Raw genomic sequence first — 22652 nt, forward strand, 5'->3', positions numbered from 1 at the left:
TCCAGGCCGGCGGGGCTTCAGGGAGGATGAAAACAGAAACTGAGAACACCCAGGGCTCTCCCCAGCCCTCCTCTCGGCCTCTCTTTTTGCAGACAGCATTCTGTTCTTCTCGGATCTTTAGAGTACAGTGTGGCTGCCTCACTGCTCATGGGTTCACCTGTTAGTTTCAGCCCCTCTGAGTGGCTACCTTGCTTTTCTCGCTCCAATTCTAAAAATCCATGAAAAGAATCAGATCAGTCCAGCTCAGTTCAGTGGTCCCTTCTAAGTCCACTCGAACGGTGACAAAGGTAGAGTCAGATAGTCATGGTTTCTGGAAGCCCACACCATGGACTGGGGACAGGTCTCAGACAAGCAAGGACCATAATGAGCTGGGGGGCACTCCAAACAAATAGCACTGTAACATACAGAAGAAGACCAGTGCCAGATAGCATCTGGGGCAGCAGGTCCTGAATGGGGACAGAAAAGGTGGAGAGGTCAACAATTCTGAACCCTAAGGAAGTGTTCAGTGTGTCCTGCTTATGACATATTTCTGAGAACAGTATCTATAGTTTTCATCAATAGTCATGGGGTCTATAAGCTTCCCCCTTTAACCCAGCACACACACACACAATTAAGTAACTTATTTCCTGATAATAAGCACATGCCATCCTATTAACCCAAACCAAACAATCTACGTCATTTAGGTATTAGTGCGGTTTGGGAGGAATGTCTGACTTAACAAAACATGGTTTCTGATGAAACACCCGTAAGCGCTGAGTCTGAACTTGCAGAGCCGGAGCAACCCTGAGCCCTGCCTTTGGAGCGCTGCGCTTCGTGAGGCTGCAATTGAAACAAGATTGATTAAAAAAACAAAAACAAAACTGCCACACTCAGAAAGAACATTTTTAAAATTTATTTAACAGATTTGGAACAATATTTTATTGCATATAGATTGGTTTAATTTTAAATTCTTCTTGATTTTTGTTACATACAAAATTACATAGAGAAAAATGTGAAAAGGACTTGAGAAGAACATGAAGGTTTATAAGAAGAGCTAATATCATGTTCAATTCCTTGGACTACGTTCTTTTACCTAGAACCGTATCAGAGCCTCACATTTCCTCAATGCCTTTAAATTTCATAAAAATGGCGATTTTCCTATTCATTTAAGTTGTATACATTGCGTTTCTATTTTTTTTAGTTTTTAAAAAGATTATCTTTATTTATTTTTAAAGAGAGGGGAAGGGAAGGGGAAAGAGAGGGAGACAAACACCAATGTGTGGGAGAATCACCCACTGGCTGCCTCTCGCACGCCCCAACTGGGGACCAAGCCCAAACCAGACATGTGCCCCGACAGGAAGTCCAACCGCCGACCCTTCTCTTGTTGGTACAACACCCAGCCAACTGAGCCACAGTGGTCAGGGCTCTCTTTTATTTTTTAATTACAGAAGTAATATACTCAGGTTGTAAAAAATTATTGCAATTTGTAAGTAAAACACACTGGTATAATCTTTCACTCCAATCATATTCTCCTTTCCAAAGGTAGTGACTTTAATACTTTAGTATGTTTTTTTTTCCCCTAGAAAGTTACATATGTTTCTGTGATACACTATGCAAACAACTTTTTTTCAAAGGTCATCCATTATATTTTCATGCCTTAGCATAATTTTCATTTGCTCAAAAGCTCAAACACTCGATGCTACTTGCTTTTCCTTGCGTCTCATTCACTTTTCTTTTTTTTCTTTTTATTTAGTTATTTTTCAAGTACATTTTTTGTCTATTTCTCCCATCCCAGCCCACCCCCCCGCCCTGTCTCCTCCCTCCCTCCCATTCCCCCCCCCCCCCAGTCCTCATCTCTGTGTCTTTCATACTTGTTCCTCAAAATCCCTCCCCATTTTTCCCCTTAAATTCCCTTCCCTCTCCCCTCTGGTCGCTGCCCACTTGTTCTCTATCTCAGTGTCTTTGTTTTTATTCTGTTCGCTTGTTTGTTCATTCACTTTTCTGTAAGCAGATACAGCTTCTCAACGAGGGAGTCGATCCCCCAGCGTCTGTGCCGCTCCTCGAACACGTCCGCCTGCTCCAGGCACCGGCTGCTGCACACCGCACCTGGAGCAGGAGACAGGGTGACAAGGCACAGCTTTATGAAGAACGCAGTCAGGGGTGCTTCTTAAAACACATCAAATGACTTTTAAAACTGTGAAATGGAGACTTTTCTCTTCTTTCAATGAAAATAGGAAAACATGGAGGCAAATGTTCTGAATTATCATCATTTGTAACTGCTAAAGAGCCACAATAAATATCCCATCTCTCTAGAAGAATTCAAATGGCTTCAATGTAAGCATGCCATTTAACTAAAAAGGATAATTACAAAGATCTGTCCCTTTTTTAAAATCTTTACCCAAAGAAATTTTTTCCTTCCTTTTTTAGAGACAGAGGAAGAGAGAGGGGGAGTCCGGGGGAGAGGGAGAGAGAGAGAAACATCTACTGGCTGCCTTCTTGTACACACCCCAACTGGGGACTGTACCCACAAGCTGGGTATGTGCCCCGATGGGAATTGAATCTGCAACCTTTCAGTCCACGGCACAGCATTCCAACCAACCGAGTCACACTGGCAGGGGAGAGAGCTGTCCCTTTTCTAAGATAAAATAATCTTCGATAAAATGGTTTCTGACCTCTAAGTTTTATACCTCTAGATAGTAATAGTTTGATAACAGCTCAGAGCAGTTAACTGTTGACTTTGTTTTAAAAGTTACAGCATACATCTCTAACTTACCAAACAATCTGTTAATTTCAGCATCTGAAACATAAAATGGTGGGCCTAGGTAAAAGAGAAACACAGTTAGATCCAATTCTGAAGGGAAACAAATTCTCAGGGCCCACTTCTTGGCTTATTTCCAGTGACCTAGGCATACTTATTCTCCATATAACCTGATTAGCCAAATGGGTGGGGATGGGACCAGTTCTGCTGCTGCTTTCTCTCTGCCGTCTCAGACCGGACTGCCTCAGTGAGGGGAAAGCGAGGTCGGTGCCCATTTCCAGCGGAGACCAGGTGGCTGAGCAGCCACAGGGCCTGACGACACTGAAACCAGAATAGAGCTGATTCACAAATCCCCTTGGGGTCCCCTCCATCCTCTGGGGTGTTGATTTTCTACCGCTCATGCACACACCTACACTCTGTACACCCTCCCACTTTACCCAGGGCCCTTAACTTCCAAGGAAACGTAACTGCTGACTTTTGCTAGAGCTCTCTCTTCTGGGCTCCACCCCCACACAGAGCTTGCTGTGTTCCCTACCCACAGGCCTGCTGTTCAGGAACGAAGTTGAAATCAGATCAGCAGAGCTGATGTCTGTCTCCATTTATTTCTATTTCCATCTGAGTGTCCCACTGGGAACACTAGGTCTCATCTTTTAATGAATTTTTAAGATGATTTATTAAAACAAAAAAATACTAAGATATGTAAGCGTTTATAAAACACAGTACTTTTTTAAAAAACTCAATTAAAAATCAAAAAGGGACTTTTTACAAACTAAAAGTCTACATACTTGGCTTTCATATCTTCCTAAAAACGAAAGTTCAGCCTTGACAAATGGTATGCTTTAATGTTCAAACACATCAAATGGGTCCAGAAAAAAAGATCACTTTTACAAATTCAAGAGACAGACAGTTAAAAAAATACAATCGATAAATTATTAAAACTTCAGAAATTAAAAAGCAGTAATAGTTGGATTTTCCTGCACACCCCTGACCCCCCACACCACTGTCCCCCATCCTCCTGCGTGGATGTGTGTGTGTGTGTGTGTGTGTGTGTATATGTGGGCAATTGCACAACTGTCCGAGGCACCACCAGCAACATGGCCGCGCACTGTTTACAGCGGAGCGGTCAAGTCTCTCCCTCCTAATCTAATCCCTGCTCTCTTGTCTATTTTGAGCTATGTATGAACAAAACAGGATTGGAATATGAGAAAAATATGCATTGAGTGGGGAGATAGAAAAATGTTTATCATTTCCATTAGCCAAACCAGACTTACGTTCATGTACATTATTAGCAATACACTTCCTATGGGATAAGTTAGGAGAAAAATTAATGCCATAGAATTAAATCAGAAAACAAGTCAACTAGGAAAACAAAAAGACTTTACCTGCATGTTTAGTCGGATCATAAGAAACAACGCTCAAGAGGTACTGAAACCCTTTTCTCATCAGGGACAGCATTACATCCGCATAACTGAGAAAACACACACAACAAAGTATGTGTTAGATTTTTCTACAAAGACAAAGCCTGGGGGGTGAAAGGCAGCATTTACTTTCATCCGCACCTACTGTGCTTATTTCTCCTAACAACCTATGAGGCCGATTTTCATTCTGAAGGTCAGCAGTGGGTTTGACAAATGATGTCACCTGCCTCGATGAGGAAATAATAAAGATGGGAGTCAAAATGAGCCACTCAGACCAGAAGACTTCTCAGTAATGTGGGCAGAGGCTGCTTCCTCCTACGTACTTAGCAGCCTTCCACTGGGAACACATTCTTCCCAAAGGGCCACCGCACCTCCCCATGCTCTGGGGCAGTGACACCTCCTCCCAGGCTGGCATCAAAATGACTTGGGCACCTGCTTAAAGGAAAGATGCTTGAACTCCATTCTCACAGACTGGTTCAGCAGGTTTCCTGTGGGGCATGGGATGCTGCAGTGTAACAAACATCGTGGGTGAGTAGGACCTCACGGGGGCATGTGTAAGGCGTATAAAACGCAACACTTTCCCTCCATTAAGCTGGAGAGAAGCAAGATGAACAGGTAAAAATTCAAGGTAGTATGAAATTTAAGTTCTGCAAGTTTGGCATAGACTGAGTGTTGCTGGAAGAGTTCTTTGTAGTGGGTGGCTTGGGGAACAGGTGATGCCACTTTCCAGCCATGTTTGATTGAACGTTCAGAGTGGGGACCTGGCCCGGATGGGGCCCATCAGTAGACTGACCAGGAGCCAGGGCTGGCCCCAGTCCAGAACAATGAATTAGACTAGATTGTTCCACTGGGAAACCGAGTCAAGACACCCCATGAGCCCCTAGTTAGCTATGGTCATTGCACTGAAAGCTGGAGCTATTGGCTGTGTGGTGGGCGGAGCAGAGGAGGCTAAGGGTGGTAAGCAAGTCAGATATGTGGGAGCAGAATGGAGCAGGCAGAGGAAGCTGAGTGGTCAGGCTGGGAGGACAGAGGATATCCACACAGGGAGGGAGAGAGGACACGAGAAGGACAGAGACGGGCGGACTGCCCAACTCTGAGAGAGGAGCTTTGGCACTTGGAACACCAGGGGCATGCTCTGCCCTTATAGTGAGCTTTGTGACTTCTACTTTGCTCCCTACTTACTGCCTTGTGGATTTTAATCATACAAACCAAGGGCCCTGGGAGGGACTAACCTCAAAACAGCAAACATCCTCAGGGAGTGGGAGACACGTACAGAGCCAAACATTTAGCAGAACTGAGTTTAGTATACAGACATGGCATTTTATGGATACAAAGAGGTCTCACATAACTCTTTGAGTGCATGAAGAACACTGACGTCACACAGGAACTGCCACTCAGACCCTGGAGAGGTGATGTGCATGGTTGGGCCAAAAACAGAGTTGGCAATATAAAAATGATAAAAACAAATACCACGTATGATGTGTCCAGTTATTTCCCCCATACCTGGCATAGGATATATTTAGAGCATTGTAAGAGCTTAATATGTATTTGTTGAATTAATGAATGAAAGTAACAGGAGAACTAACGTGTCATTACACAAGCAAGTATAACAGAGAAAAACGAAAGGCTAGGGGGTCCCTTTGGGAGTGATGCCTTAGGCATGGGAGGAAGGTGAGGACTCCAGAAGGGAGGTAAAGAAGGAGTGGTGAGAGAAAGGGAAGGGTAGACGGGAGCACAAGTTATCACCACAGGAATATACACGTGAAGAAGATGTCGCACGGCCTCATTTTTAAAGATTAGATCTGGCAATAAACCTTACTCAGGAAACCATTTTTAAAAATAAAAGTTTAACTTCTCTAATGCGAATTCTAACATTTTTGGCCACGTGTTAAGAGTCTGTCTCCATACAACTAAATAATTCAATATTTATGTGCCAAATCTAAGTATACGGACAATATTTGAATTGGAAAGTACGTAGGTGTGGTCACATTTTACTCAGTATGCTTTCTCTTATATTATCATTGTATTTCCGAGTAAGGCTGGATACAATAAGCACGGTCACCAAAAAGCATCATTACAAAAGCTCTAATTTAGTAGTGGCTAATTTTTATACAGTGATTTAGAGTTGACGAGGCCCTTCCTACACATACCATTTCTTTTAGTTCCCATTACAACCCTGTAAGATAGTATAATGTGGGGATCATGACCATGGACTTCGAAGCCAAACTCCCTGGTCTGAATCTTTCTGTCATGTATTAGCTGTCTGACTTTGAACAAGTACCTTCATGTCTTTGACCTTGGTTTTCTCATCTGAGCAATGGGATAGTGAGAACATATATCTCACAGGGTTTTGTGGGTGAAATGTGTTGATCCACATAAAGTATTTCAAACAATGCCTGACATGTGGCAAACAGCTAACAGGCATCACCTGGTAATATTAGTGGGCGTGGTGATGGAGGTACTAGAAGAAATGTTACAATTTTCAGAGGAGTAAATGAGACTTAGAGAAGGTGAGTACTTCGATCAAGGCAACACAGTTTGGAAGTCACGGTGTCACAAGCCTTGTACCCAGGTTCCTATGGCCAGATGATATACTTTTTAGAAAATATGGTATTGGATTTAGGCCCTCTAATTCCAGGTACAAAAAGCTACTTCAAACCAGTAAAATTCTAACTAATTTTCTAGAATTCAGAACAAGCACAATACATTAAATTAAGAGGGAAAGAGAGAGAGAGAGAGAGAGAGAAAGAGTGACCAACATAAAGAAACCAAATTACTAACCGTTTACGATCCCCAGGGTTAATAGCAACTAAGGATCCTCTATCCCAAATCCTGTCAAATTTGCCAATATTTGCTCTATGAGAAACAAAAAGAAAAAATACATTTTATATAAGAAAAATAAAATTTTTAAAAAGATTTTATTTATTTATTTTTAAAGAGAGGGCAAGGGAGGGAGAAAGAGAGGGTGAGAACCACTGATGTGAGAAACACTGATTGGCTGCCTCTCACACGTGCCCCAACTGAGGACCAAGCCTACAACCCAGGCATGTGCCCTAACAGGGAATCAAACTAGTGACCTTTTGCTTGTGGTTTGGTGCCCAACCAACCAAGCCATAGCAGTCAGGGCAGAACAGTCAAATTTTTAACAAGACACACAGTGTTCCCCATGGTGTATGCTGGTACTTCACCAGGTGTTAATAGACCCAGGTGTGAAGGTGACATTTGTCTTGCTCATGCTTCCTTTCCCTTACCTGTCTAGGGTCATAATACTGCTTTCCATAGTGTGGAAGTTATCAAGGACAAAGATATTGTTCAATGTTCAATTACTGCTGGCCTCACAAATTTTTTGTCAGACATGTCACCCGCAGTAAAAATAAATGCAGAACAGACCCAAATCAAGGCTTCGCGGATGCCACTACAAGTTGATGGGAGAAAAGACACTGCCCCCACCCCAGCACTGCTAGCAAGCACTCAAGTTTTCACAAGTGCACAGGTAGTATTCAGTCCTACCTGGGAAGATCGAAAAGGTTGCAACAGTACAGTGAGATGTTCCCCGAAGAACTCTGTAAGAAAAAAATTCAAGAAAAAAATTCTACTTAATTAGGAGATACTTGAGTAGTCAAGGGAAGAAAAGAGGGGCAAAGCAAAGGTAATGAAGAAAGAATGCATAATTAAATATCAAGAGCATAATTTTACTGCAAATAATTTTTTTTACTGACAAATATTTAAATGGCATTGCAGTTTTTTAAACCTGTTCTTTTTCATCAACTTAAAGAGCAAAATAATAGAGAGGTTAACTTCATTACCTTACTAAAATGTTTAACTTACTTAACTCATTAAGTCCTGATTTAGACTCTGCTAAAGATAAGTACACGGGTCAATCAATATCAGGCAGGCTGACAGAGAAAGGTCACAGGAGTTAGAAGTTATTCATGAAAAGTGCAGTTCGGTTGACATTCCCTCTCTCTTCATTCATTCATCTAATGAGCATTTATTTTCTGAGCACCTCCTAGACAGGATTACCCTGGTTCTAGAGAGTGGATGTGAATTTGACGCGGTCTCTGACCACAGTGGGGACAGCCTGGTAGAATGGAGAGGCACATGGCTACAAAGAAACATTACACTGCAGAATGGCCTGTACTGTTCTGGTTGTGCACCAGAGGACAAAATAGGGAACTGCCTGGGGATAGGCTGAAGAAGAGGCGGCCTTTGAAAGAATGTTGGTGCATCTGCTAAGGTTACAGGGGTTGGGCTGGAGGAGCAGTCCGGAGCAGTACCAAGCCATGGACTCTACCATGTCCAGGGATATGAGAAGTCTGAGAGTTGGGGTGGGGTGGGGTGGGGGTGGGGTGAGGGTGGGGTGAAGGGCAAGTTAGCAAAGGCACATCAGGACATGAAACTGTTAGATTTTATTCTGAAATGAGATACCAACAGAGGTTTACAAATAGAAGAGGGGAGGTCTTTGAAAACCCATTTGGAAGTACTCTCGGAGCAGCCCAGAGAGGGCTGGGCCTGGAGGCAGGGAGAACAGATAGTGAATTTTAACTTTGGTTGAAGACTGGAATCACTGGGGAACTTTAAATAATATTGATGCCAGCCCCAACCCCTAGAGACTCTGATTTAATTACTCTGAGATGAGACCTCAGACTGGGAACTTTACGAGATCCACGGGTGAGGAACTTCCAAGCAAGATGGCAGCATAGGTTAATATGGTACTCACCTCCTTCTATACCACATCAAAATTACAATTAAACTACAGAATAACCATCATTCAGGATGCCTGAAATCTAGCTGAACAGAAGTCCTAAAACTAGAGAATTAAAGACGAAGCCACATTGAAATTGGTGGGAGGGGCAGAGATGAGGAATGGGCTGTTTCCATACCCACGTGTGATGGATAAAAATTAGGAAGAAAATTTCGGTGGCAGAGGTCTCACCTGAGAAGTGAAAGGTCCCAGCTTTATACCAGGTCCCCCAGCCCAGGATTCCAGAGCCGGGAAGTGAAGTCCCCATAACATCTGGTTGTGAGAACCAGGGGGGATTGAGACTGAGAGAGACAGCCTTCTGGAGTCCCAGACAATTCCTCTTTAAAGGGCCTGCACATGGACTTACTCTGACTCAATCCTTCTGAGCTCCAGTGCTGGAGCAGCAGCTTGAAAGATAACAGAGATATGCATGAAGAAACTGAATTGTCTGGGTAAGAGCTGGGTATGGGCAGCTTTCTCCCAGACAGAAACACTGGCAGAGGCCATTGTTCCTTTTCTGAGCCCTTCCCCACAGAGCTGGCAGGAAGGCACCATATCTGAGTCTACATCAACCTGGCTCAGTGTTTGCCCTGCCCTAGTGATTCCCTGAGACCCTTCCCCACTCAATTTTCAGGCCCACCCAGCTATTTCCATTGGCTTTTCCATCTGAATGGCCTGTCTTGGCTTATGCTTCAAGTTTTCCTAAAATGTCACAAATGAGTAGCATCTGGTCTCAGCATGCACCTATTTTTCGCCATGTGGCCCCAGGCCAGGCACTACCAGCTGCCAGCCTTGGTTCACAGCTTGGCCTTATCTGTGTGCCTTCAAGTGCAGCACAAGTAGCAGCTGTCAGCAGACTGCTCTGTAGCTCATGCCCAGTGATCCTGGACAGAACACAGGTGGCTGCTGAATTTGGCCTGTACCTCACTGGAGGTCCTACAGTCAACACACCCAGGGATAGCTTTAGACCACATCGAAACACCACCACCTAACCACCTCCACAAGCAGTACACTCAAAGGGCAGACTAAGAAGACACCAGAGCCCCGTGAAAGTAAGTCCTGCTCTGTGGGGTGGGCAACTACACAGTTGATCCTCCATGTTGGTCAAAGGTCAGTGGTCACAGCCGGTCTTTGCAGCTGATCAACCTGGAGGTAAATCTCTCCCATTGATATACCAATGGTTATCAAGTCTCAACTACAACAGGAAGGCGTATGCAGCTCCATTGGGGGGGCACCTCAAGTGCCCAGCTTGGGTGCTCAAGAAGGCTGCACTACTGGACTCTACAGAACACCTATTACATTAGGCCATGCTACCAAGCCTGAGAGACATAGTGACTCTAACTAATACATAGAAAAAACACAGGGAGGCAGCCAAAATTAGAAAATAAAGAAACATGTCCCAAATGAAACAATACAAAACTCCAGAAAAAGAACTAAACAAAATGGAGACAAGCAATCTACTAGATGCAGAGTTTAAAGCACTGGTTATAAGGATCCTCAAAGAAATTAGTGAGAACCTCAACAGCATAAAAAGGGTGCAGTCAGAAATGAAGGCTACACTAACTGAAATGAAGAATAATTTACAGGAAATTAATAGTAGAATAAGTGAAGCAGATAATCAAATCAGCAATTTAGAATATAAGGAAGCAAAAAACACAAATATCAGGATAGCAAAAAGAAAAACAAATCAAAAAAATGAACATAGTATAAGAAGCCTCTGGGACAACTTAAAGCATTACAACATTTGCATAATGGGGGTGCTGGAAGGAGAAGAGAGAGAGCAAGAAATTAAAAACCTATTTGAAAAAATAATGATGGAAAACTTTCCTAAACTGGTGAAGGAAACAGATACACAAGTACAGGAAGCACAGAGAGTCCCAGATAAGTTGAACCCAAAGTGACCCACACCAAGGCACATCATAATTAAAATGCCAAGGGTTAAAGACAAAGAAAGAATCTTAAAAGCAGCATGAGAAAAGCAACTGGTTACCTACAAGGGAGCTTCCATAAGAATGTCAGCTGATTTCTCCAAGAAACTTTGAAGGCCAGAAGAGATTGGCAAGAAATATTCTAACTGATGAAAAGAAAAGACTTACAACTGAGATTACTCTACCCAGGAAAGCCATCATTTAGAATTCAAAGATAGATAGAGTTTCCCAGATAAGAAATAGCTCTTTATGAAGAAGGAAAATTTTCCATGCTGCTAGTGCTCTCCCAAACATGGTGACTGTTCCTAAAACCTGCTGGACTTTCTGTAAGAAGTGTGGCTGGCATCAACCCCACGAAGTAACACAGTACAAGAAGGGCAAGGATTCTCTGTATGTACAGGGGAAGCAGCGTTATGACAGGAAGCAGAGTGGCTACAGTGGCAGACTAAGCTGATTTTTCAGAAAAAGGCCAAAACTACAAAGAAGATTTTGCTGAGGCTTGAATGCATTGAGCCCAACCGCAGATCTAAGAGAATGCTGGCTATTAAGAGATGCAAACATTTTGAACTGGGAGGAGATAAGAAGAGAAAGGGCCAAGCGATCCAGTTCTAGCTTCATTTTTTGTTTTATTATGTGAGAATAAAATCATGAGGATATGTTCAAGGAAAAAATATATGAACAATAAAATGCCAATAAATACATATCTGTCACAAATTGAATCTAAAAAACAAAGTACATGAAGAAGCAGAACAGAAACAGACTCATAGATACAGAGAACATTCTGATGGTTGCCAAATAAGAGGAGGGTTGGGGGGATGGATGAAAATGGTGAAGAGATTAAGAAGTAAAAATTGGTTAAGAAGTACAGAATAGTCATGGGAATATAAAGTACAACACAGGGAATACAGTCAATAATATTTTAACATTACTTATGATTTCAGATGGCAAGACTTATTAGGATGTTCACTTAGTAAGTTATATAATGTCTAATCACTGGGGTTTACCCCTGACATATAGTAATCTATGTCAAGTGTAATTGAAAAATAAAAATTACTTAAAAGTTAAAAAAAAAAAGGATCCACGGGTGATTTCAAATGTGCCACTAGGGCTGAGAACCAATGCTCCAAGGAGACTGGAAGCAGGACTAGCTTCTTTGGGCTGAGTAATCTCCTGGGATTCTTAGATGACTGTGAACAGGGTAGGAAGAAGCTGTTAAATAAAGTACTATTAAGCCTTGTAATGACTTGAGCCATTAATTTCAATACTTAGAAAAGACATTGCTTTGCAAAAGACTGAATATACAAACACACAACGGCAGACCATGTAAGACGAGAGAACTTGGACCCACTGCCTCTGTGGCAATCAGCCAGGAAAGCCAAACCACAGCCTTTCTAGGAAATGCATGCCAGCCTCCTACTCCTCCTACTCAAGACCAACCAGAGAAAGTCAAACATAAACCCCAAACCCATCACATAGCATGCCCTCCTCTAATTAGCACCATTCTGTTTCTTCTAGGCCAACAGCCTCCAATCAGGGCATAACCGAAGCCTTTGTGTTCTTCACTATAAAGCTTTCCTACTCTCCCAACTGTCTTTGAGCCCCTGCCAAATACAGGTGGCTGACCCCCTCTGAATAAACAGCCTCTGCTTATCCATGTTTGGGTGGTCTTTACCCTTCCTACATTATTACCCCAAGCTGGTGAGGCAGTTCCACCGGATCATTCTGGTCATAGGATGACAACTCCCAAATCCATTGTTTCCAGCCCAAGTGCTGCCCCACGCCCCATGCTTCAGAGACATAAAACCATTTGCCGGCTACACCTTTGTCATTCTGTAGTCTCTTACACTCATCTCTATAACAAAACTAATTTTCTCTGCTTGTTTTCAACTTGCTTTAATCTCTGCCATTCAACCTGAGCTAGAAAGGTGAACTCATTATCACCTTGATCTCTCAATTAATCACTAAATTCTCCCAGTTTGGCATTCTAAACATTACTTTAACCCACCTCTGCTCCTCTAAGCACCTACATCACTTCAAGATGTCTTTCCTAGACCACTGCTCACAGCCTCCCATCTGGTCTCTGTGCCAGGAGGTTCCTTCCCTTCAAATTTACAGCCCTGGAGGCCACAAGGGTCTTTTGGCTCAAAAGAAAATCTGGCAGTGTCATGTTCCCACTTGAAACCTTGCTGCACAGGCTGAAGTACCACCTTCCCAGGGCATCTGAAAGCATGAACCTGAACTCCTGCCTGGCCCAGCCCAACCAGTCACCATGCCTCAGGAAGCTCCCCCAGGCTGGGTTAGCTCATTTTCCTGTCTGTTCCCTTAATACCCTGTACCACTATACTCAGCTCCGTGTATGACAAACAGCTTCTCTGCATTTCTCTTTTCTCTCACAAGCTAAAGGATTCTTTAGGGCAGGAACTGTGTTACTTCTCCAGTGTTTCACACAGGGTGTGGCGCAAGACAGGTTTTCAGAAATGCTGATTTATAAATTTTAAAAAATTACACAAACCCAAACCGAAAACATGAGTCCAGAAAGGCCTTGACCTCAGGTTTTATATACAGGGTCTGGTAGAAGTAACACCTGCTTCAGTGTGGTTGGTAGAGTAAAAATATGGGTGTAATAATTTACACTTTTAATTTGAACATTTCACCTACAATGGCATATGGTGTGCTTAAGTGTGATATTGTTATGTTACAGAATTATATGCTTATGGTTCTGTAATAAAGATTTTGTGATAAACAATGTGGCGTTATTTGCGTCAGACCCTGTATATTTCTATACTTAGCTATCCACCTATCGTTTTAAGCCCTAGTTCTTACATCATTTAATGTCTAGATGAATCTTATATACACTTGCATAGTATACTTACCCATGCTAAAAAAAACTTTTGGTGGGGGTATGGAAATAATTATTTACCAAAAACAAAACAAACCTTGAATACTTTGGCTCCAGGAATTGCCACAATTGGCTCTTCTGTGTAAGAAAGATTCTGCTCTGTAAAAAACTCCCGGATCCCAAGTTCACTGATTTCCACTCCAATGACACTGTGTCCTCGATCTGCGAACCTGCAGAAACCATATATTTATACTTAAATTTTTATTTCAAATATGGTACCAAATAAAAATATATGCCCCAATGAGCATATATTTTTCTTAACTTTAAAGGATTTATATGAATTCAGGTTCTTTGGTTTCATAGAATACATAGATCCGCAGAAAGTGAATCTCTATGTTCTCAAACCTTATGTTATACGGAATTCTGAAAAGTTGATTTACATGACCTTAGGACAAAATTTTAAATTTTGGAAAATTATGCCTTAAAATGTTCATTTATTACAAATGGATTTAATTAGAAGAGTTTTTAATTTAAAAGCATCCCATGGGTTAGAAATGCTTTTCAAGTTCTCTAAATCAGCTCTGTCCATTACAGCCTTCGGCAATGACGGAAGTATCTGCACCTACGCTGTCCACGCCAGCAGCCACCAAGCACACCAGGTGTTGGGTATCTGCGATGTGGCTAATGTGACTTAGTTTCAATTAAATAGCCACATGTGGACAATAGCCATATGCGGCTCTAGAACACCGGCATCAATTTTTATTAAAATCTTACAATTTTCATTTACTTACAGTATACACTATCCAGAAATTAATTTAATTACTATATGCAAATAACTAGTATTTTCCTGGTAAGCTTCATAATCACAGAATTCACACATTTTCTTGGACTGCAGAGAAAACACTACTAGCGTCACAAAATACCTAGGCCCAGTATTGACTTTATGAAAAATTAAATAAACACAGTCATTTCTGTTGTAATGCAACATACGCCAACCTAAAAATCACTGCACTATGCAAAATCATGCAATAAATAAGGCTCTGGAGAAGATAAGGGTTGGGGCACAACATTAAAAACTTTGTCATAATAGAATATTATTCAGCTGTAAAAGAACAGAATGTTGCCGTTAATGATGACCAGGATGAACCTTGAGGGTATTATTCTAATTGAAGCAACTTAGAAAAGAAAGACAAATACCTGATGTTCTCATTTATATGTGGAATCTAAAAATATCAACCAAACAAATAAACTCAAAGCTACAGAGAACATATTGACGGCTGCCAGAGGCTGTAACTGGGGGTGGGCAAAATGGGCGAAGGGGGGCAGAAAGTATAAACTTGCAGTTACAAAATAAGGCAGTTCTGGGGATGTGATGTACAGCATGGGGCTACAGGTGGTAATCTGTAATGCACACAGGGCGGGGCAAGAGTGGGTTTACAGTTTGGAAAATAATATTATTAATAATAATGCAAAAATGCATTGTGTTTCACATATTTACAACTGTAAGCCTCCTTTTCCCTACCCTGTATTTAAAAATTACTGAATTAAAAAATTCTCATCATGAGCAAAAGTTCTTATAGCTATGCATTATGAGGGATCTTAACAAGACTTACTGTGATCACTTTGCAGTACCTACAAACATCAAATCATTATGTTGTACACCTGCAGCTAACATAATACATGTCAATTATACCTTAATTAATTAAGAGTTCCAGTGGGCTTTTGTTAAGATTACAGAAACAAAGATTTTATTAACCATCTTTTCTGAACTTTATAAACTCACTAAGACTCTGGTCCACATGTGTGCACACAACATAACACATCCCAGCAAAAACAAAGCTCCACTCAAACACTTGCCAATGAACAGAAAGCCAGGTTTCCCTTTCCCCAAATGGTTTCAAAGTTTTGAGTTCCCCCTGTTCACTTCTCAGGGTAACCAGCCCCTTGTGGCTAGGGATAATGAAATTCTACCCCATTTTTACTGGACAAGAAATTTTTTTCAAGTTTTAGATTTATTTCAAAAAAGGTAACAGTGACTTTGTTTTTTGCAAGCACCCCTCCCCCACAACCATTTGTTACAGTACAGAGGTCTGGATCTTCATAACCCAACCCGACCCCCTCCCCTGCGCAGTACTGTACGCTCCCTGCTGGATTCTCTTAGCTGGGGAAGGGCAGAGTCCAGGTGCCGGGCTAGCTCCCTTTGACTTCAAGAACTGTTATAACCTTTGGACCCTTCACTCTTTACCCCAAAAGTGAGTTTTAAAATCTGGAGAGTGGATTTTCTTTGGGTGTTTTATTTTTATTTATTTATTTATTTTATTTTTTTAAAAGATTTTATTTATTGTTAGAGAGTGGAAGGAAGAAAGAGACAGAGCAAAACACTGATATGAGAGAGAAACATCAATGTGAGAGAAACATCAATGTGAGGCAGAAATATCAATTGGTTGCCTTTTGCACACGTCCTGACTGAGGACTGAACCCTAAAACCCAGGCATGTGCCCTGACTGGGAATCGAACAGGTGACCTTTTACTTTGTGGGATGATGCCCAACCAACCGAGCCACACCAGTCAGGCTCCTTTGGGTGTTTTTTTTTTTTTTTTAAAAAACAACGATCTGTAAGGATATACAGTAGAACTACAAGCTCACCAAATCCACTTAAATACACCAAAAAGTTGACTGATTTCAGCTCCCAGGAGGCCAATATTTTGTGTGACAAAGATACTTTGCTAGAAAATGATTCCACAATAACAATTTTAAGATACATAGGAAACTGAAGAAGTAACAAATTAAAATAGCATGACTTAATTTCAGGAATCTGTTTCCTCTTTTTGTTACTCATCTATAAGATCAGGAGCACAGCTAAAGGCAGTCTCTGATGATGTTACCAGCTTTCCAAGTGTTTCTAAATCCTTAGTGCAGACACCCTCCCTTTTGGGGCACAGTCGCCTCCCTCCCACCCCTATTTTTAAAAAGAAGAAGAAAATGAAACAAAGTGATCAGAGATGTTTTGTTTCGAGCAATTTACACTCAAGGCTTTGTGCTGATTGCCTGGTTCTAACCCAGGAAGATGGCATCAAACACAAAGCACATAGCAAAGGAAGGATGCTCCCGTCTCCCTCTGAAAACAAGTGTTGATACACAGTTGCCCTCCCTGCCCCCCAGAATTATACTTTAATTTAAAAATAATGTTTTAAACAAGCTGTTACACATTTGCCACACCTTATCTCTGTGAATCAGGTGATTCAATTTCTCAATAATATACAATAGAATAAAATTAAGAAATACATTGGGTAAAAATTTAAGAAAAAAAAATGTCAGTGGCACATTAAAAGGAAAAAAAGAGAGGAACCTAAAAGAAATAGTGTCAGAGTTTTTACACATGTTAAATGGTTATATAATATATGTTATATATTATATATTATATATATAATATATATAACTAAAACACGGCACCGGATGTCTACTTGTAGAGCTGGGTGTTGGAAGAACTGCAGCTTTCAAGTTAGTGTGAAGTTATGGACAGAAGATCATTGGAAATCAAATCTAAGTCCTAACTCTGGCTGTGGATGGGAGTGACTCACAGCACCCAGGGTGAACTGAGGCACCTGGGAGAGGCTGGAGGTGTGTGACTGTGTTTGTTTTGTCTATTCATACACAGCTTAGTCCCACTGGGCAAAATCATTTGCTTTCCCCTCATGTTTCTTACAGACTAAGCAAATGCAAAATTCACATCATGCTCAAATTATTCCCTAAAATATCAATAAACTTAGAATGAAATTTGCATTTTTAAAACAAAAGGTAGCGCTAAAGCAACTATACCTATTACCCACTCAGGGCTGCACACTTCCAGTGTGGTCAGAGCACGAACTGTTCATAGTTCTTGAATATGCATACTAATAACCTATCTTTCATTTTTTCCTAGGCTATGAAAAGTAAAATAAAGGAAAATGTACAGGGAAACAACAGTGATGGGAAGGAAACCAGGACTCAAATCAATGATTTAGACCAGAAGGAAGAAAAAGAGTCAACCTAAACAGAATGAAGAAACAAGAATTCAAAAAAATGAGGAGAGGCTTAGGAACCTCTGGGACAACTTTAAGTGTTCCAACACCTGAATCATAGGGGTGCCAGAAGGAGAAGAGGAAGAGCAAGAAATTGAAAATTTATTTGAAAAAATAATGAAGGAAAACTTCACCAATCTGGCAAAGGAAATAGACATGTAAGTCCAGGAAGCACAGAGAGTGATGAACAGATGGACACAAAGAGGAACACAATAAAACACATCATAATTAAAATGCCAAAGGTTAAAGACAAAGAAAAGATCTTAAAAGCAGCAAGAGAAAAGGAGACAATTACCTACAAAGGAGTTCCTGTAAGCTTGTCAGCTGATTTCTCAAAAGAAACCTTGCAGGCAAGAAGGGACTGGCAAAAGTATTCAAAGTGATGAACAGCAAGGACCTACATCCAAGATGACTCTATCTAGCAAAGCTGTCATTTAGAATGGAAGGGCAGATAAAGTGCTTCCAGACAAGGTAAAGCTAAAGGAGTTCATCATTACCAAGCCACTATTATATGAAATGTTAAAGGGAATTACACAAGAAAAAGAAGATCAAAACTATAAACATTAAAAGGGCAACAAATTCACAACTATCAACAAATTTTAAAAAACACTAAGCAAACAACCAGAACAGGAACAGAATCATACATAGGGAGATCATTTGAGGGGTTATCAGATGAGAGGGGGAAGAGAGAGGATGGGGGTAAGGTGCACGGATTAAGAAGCATAATTGGTAGGTACGAAATAGACAGGGAGATGTCAAGAACAGTACAGCAATGGAGAATCCAATGAACCTATATGCCTGATCCATGGACATGAACTAAGGGGGGTACTTCTGGAGAGAATAGGGGTACTGGGTAGAGGGGGGCAAAAGGGGAAAAATTGGGACAACTGTAATAGCATAATCAATAAAATACATTAAAAAGAAAGACAAGAAAATGCATGAATGAGCTTATCTGCTCATACCATTTCATCTCAACTGCTTTTCCACAAAGAGGGAAAAATACTCTCAGTCCACTCTCGCCTTTAAGGAAATTATCCAAATGCTTCTTTAATAGCCTGGAGACAAAAAAAAAAAAAAAAAAGGGAGGGGGGTTTGTTTTAATTAGCCAATATAGAGAGGAAAGGACAACAATTGCATAATGCTACATACTTTTCATGCAGTATCTCACTTACTATTCCCAACAACTTTATACAGTAGATAACATTAATTATTATAATCTCCACTTGGCATAGGAAGCAACAGAAAGGTTAAGTAACTTGCTCAGTAACATAGCTAGTAAATGGTTAATCTGACTCAAATCTAGGTCTTTCCTGATTGGTAATTAAAAATTAAAAAAAATTGTTCCTTGGTTGATATGTCTTAAAAATTCTTCATTAATCTCCCAAATATATACGTGCATGTATGTGCATGTGTGAGATGTGGGGGAGCCTTTGGATGTACTCAGTTTCTCCACACTCATTTTATAGTAAGCTCTCTAAATGTGTATTCAGGGCTCAGAAGGAGCTCTGAAAAGTTGCTAGTTCTTGGTAGTTAATTCCTTTGTAGGGATGTGGCTCTCCTCAGGCCATCCGTATAACAGGGATAACCCATACGACAATTCTGGGATGATGCCCCAACTACCACTCAGTGTGCATGTGCAGTGATGATGATGATGATGCACCCTGGGAAGGCAGGGTGGCTGCCTGGGACAGGGAACATCTGACATGACTACTTCACTCAGCACTGGCCCATGATTTATTACTGATGCTTCAAAGCTTACCACTGCTACTAATATGTGGCTCAATATCTTGGCTCATTTGCTAATTTCTTTCATCAGACAGATAACACTTTAACATTTGAATGTTTAACAACAACATTTACTGTTTGAAAACAAAGTCAGAACAACACTACTCTTCAGTGTAAAGACATATAAGCATTAATGTCACTTGAACACCTGCTCTACGTATAAACATGTGTGGCCAATACACAGATGCTATAGGGGATCTCCCTATTCATGAATCTAAAATGCTTTCAATTGTAAGTCACACAATTATTTATACTCCACGGAGAGAGGGAACATGCCACAGATGCAGTATGATGTTAGAAATGCTGAAATAAGAAAAAACCCAAAATGTGCATCTTAAAATGTGTCAAATGTTATTATTATTTCTATCTCCAAAGTCAGTTTCTGATAGATCATTTCTCTGTTATATACCAAATGTTTCTTACTGGTGTCCTTGTTCTTGATGAAATGCAATTTTGCGGTCCACCCACTTTTCTTGCCATTCTTCCAGAGTTAGTACTTGGTTTTTCTGCACCTCAGCATCAGGATACTCCTTAATATTAAGTGAAGATTTTGTATCATCCATTGTTTTGGAAATGCCTTTGCCTCACAAGCAGATGTCTCCAACACTTAGGCAGAAAATACTTGCAAAGTTGGCATTTAAGAGCACTGCAGTTCCATCAAGGAATGAAATAAAAACCATTATCCTCAGCAATATGGCTTTTAAAAATATATTTCAACATCCCAGAAAAGTCATACAAAAATTACTTTTCAGTGAGTTTGATGGTAGGGGTACCCTCTTATTACACATTAAGAATAGGAAAGATTTGAAATTTTTTTTATTTAATTGTTGTTCAAGTACAGTTTTCTGTCTTTTACTCCCATCCCAGCCCCCCCCCCAGTGCTCCCCACCTCCCTCCCATTTCCACCCCCCTTAGTTGTTGTCCATGTGTCCTTTATACTAGTTCCTGTAAGGAAAGATCTTTAAATAAATTGAACTATATCTTAACATTAGAGCAAAAAGGATTTAAGTTAAAATAAAAAAGAAGAAGCAAACAGGAATTTCATACTTTATAACTTCCATAAACTTAGAATTTTTTTCTAGCATCTCACTCTTAATTTTAAAATTTCAATGTTTACTTCCTATTTTTGTAATGACTGTTATAATGCACACAATATGAAGACTTCAACAGTTACAAAATAACAGTTCCCATTTGTGTGACAGAGGCAAGCATCTTTCACTTTTTTAGCTCGTCTTCAAGTCTAACTCTATCTCAAAATAACAAGCTTATTTTTGTATCTTCTTGATTTTTCATTTCTAGGTAACCTGTAGAGAAAATAAGCATTTAGCCATCTTTCAACTTCCCAACACACATGCAAACAAACACACTCACACCCTCTTCTCATTTTCCCTATCCTTTTAATAGAGACATAGCAGATTTTTTATTAAATATGTGGGGTATACTGTTGTGACTTGGTAAACACTATTCACAAGCCACATAGCATTCTATAATTAATGTTCCTTTGTTCTACAACTTTTTCATTCTGAAGTTAATCACTGTCTTGCTTTTTTATTTATAAACTTTCCACATGGCAGTTCGGATTATACTAGTATGTTATTAGTGCTTCTAATTTCATGATTTTTCCATGAGAATAGCAAACAATGCATAAAAAGCAGGTATTTCAGGAAAAGTTACCTTTATTGCAAATTTTGGCTTTGGCATGTTTAAGATTTAAAGATCTGTAAATATAAATTCATGTCTCAGCAAACATTTGTTAATAAATTACTTTTGTAAGGCCCTGATAATGTCAGAAGGTGACTCAGTTTTCTTAAGAGGTTAGGGAGAAGTACCAGATGATACTGGGTACAGAAAAGCAAAAGAGAGTTGCTTTTCCCCATCTTTCTATTTAACTGAAATTTTGGGAACGGTGGGCTGAAGACTTCATTAAGCACCTCTCTACTTAAAACAAAGGGGAAGCATAATTTTGTCACAGAGGCAGGGCAACCTGTACTGTACAATTCTATCCGTCTCATGCAAACTTGAAATTAACTTACCACGAATGTAACTTAGTCACTTCTGAGGTGTGCTAACAATTTCTTAATACGCCCATGACCTCTTCTGGAGAAATAAAAGTTTCATTCTAAACCAAGATAAAAGTGTTAAACTATAAGTACCAGAAAGGAAAGTTTCACTAGCATTGTTACCCATACACGGAATAGAAGATGTGGCAGTTTGGTCGCTAAAGTCCTCCGCGGGTAGACCCCCACCTTTTCTTTTTTAAAAAAGTTTCTGCTTTATATTTATTTTCAAATTTTTCTAAATTTAAGAATAACTTTCCTGAAGTGCACAAATTTTAAGAGTACGCCTCAGTGAACTTTTACACAGACATATACCTTTGTAACCACCGTGGAGCAAGACTGTTTAAAGCACCCCGGTTGCCCCCTCCCCTGCCCCTACGCCGCCACTGTGCACTAGTTTGGCAAGCACTTCTCTTAACAATCACTAATACATATCAATGTTTTGGTTCCACTTAATCAGGGACTCACAAAGGTCATTCACTGTCCGACCTAGTTATTCCCAGATGCCACTCTGCTCCCTGAATTCTCTTTCAGGACGCGAATTACTCGGCTGTCCAACCTCGTTAGGCTGCCCGATTCAGGAATCCCATCACAGGATTACACCTAGCAAACCATTCCACTCACCTGCGCGGTCTCTACGCCCAGGGAAACGTACCGTGCGCCGCCCACTGCTTTGCAGCGGAGCTCGAACGGGGGGCGGGTAGGTACGGGACCGCTTCCCCCGCCTCCTCCCGCGCTCCGCCCCCGTGGCCCACCCCCTCACCGCCGGCCAGACCCCGCCCCTCCCCAGGTGGCCCGCCTTAGTCCTCGCCCCTCACCAGCCCCCTTTTTGGACGCCCCGCCTCAGGTCCTGCCCCTGGTTCCACCCTCCACCGGCATCCAGACCCCGCCCCCTCCTTAGGAGCTCGTGCTCGCGCAGCGGCGGAAATGGCCAAGGCGGGGCGAGTGCAGCGGCGAAGGAGAAGGCGGGGACCCTACTCCACCCGGCTCCCGCCGGCTCCTCCCACTCCGGGTCACGCCGTCACAGGGGCGGAAGCGGTGGCGGCGGTGGCGGCGGCGGCCGGGCGAGGACTGCGGTTCGC

The 22652-nt window shown here is 41.3% G+C and overlaps 1 protein-coding gene and 1 pseudogene across 1 annotated transcript; one reads left to right on the top strand and one right to left on the bottom strand.

Moving 5' to 3' along the window:
* Positions 1-1833: 1833 nt before the first annotated feature.
* On the bottom strand, positions 1834-22297 carry TPMT (thiopurine S-methyltransferase). The gene is made up of 10 exons (XM_037158097.2): positions 22195-22297; positions 21547-21632; positions 19937-20159; positions 18691-18783; positions 13764-13896; positions 7666-7718; positions 6937-7011; positions 4120-4205; positions 2753-2797; positions 1834-2085 (listed from the first exon to the last, which is right to left on the bottom strand). The coding sequence occupies exons 3-10, from the start codon at positions 20074-20076 to the stop codon at positions 1973-1975; spliced, it is 738 nt and encodes a 245-aa protein (XP_037013992.2). The 5' UTR covers positions 20077-20159; positions 21547-21632; positions 22195-22297; the 3' UTR covers positions 1834-1972.
* On the top strand, positions 11066-11439 carry LOC119055834 (60S ribosomal protein L36a-like; annotated as a pseudogene).
* Positions 22298-22652: the final 355 nt, after the last annotated feature.

This window comes from Artibeus jamaicensis, unplaced genomic scaffold (assembly GCF_021234435.1).
Source record: "Artibeus jamaicensis isolate MK-2021 breed Jamaican fruit bat unplaced genomic scaffold, CSHL_Jam_final contig_482, whole genome shotgun sequence".
NCBI classification, from domain to species: Eukaryota; Metazoa; Chordata; class Mammalia; order Chiroptera; family Phyllostomidae; genus Artibeus; species Artibeus jamaicensis.

Excerpts from the sequence above, each read along its gene's own strand:
- TPMT (XM_037158097.2), bottom strand. The coding sequence starts at position 20,076 with ATGGATGATACAAAATCTTCACTTAATATTAAGGAGTATCCTGATGCT. Across the intron at positions 4,206-6,936 it reads AACCCTGGGGATCGTAAACG|TTATGCGGATGTAATGCTGT; the intron begins GTTAGTAATTTG and ends GTGTTTTCTCAG. Across the intron at positions 2,798-4,119 it reads TGATCCGACTAAACATGCAG|GCCCACCATTTTATGTTTCA; the intron begins GTAAAGTCTTTT and ends TCTTTTACCTAG.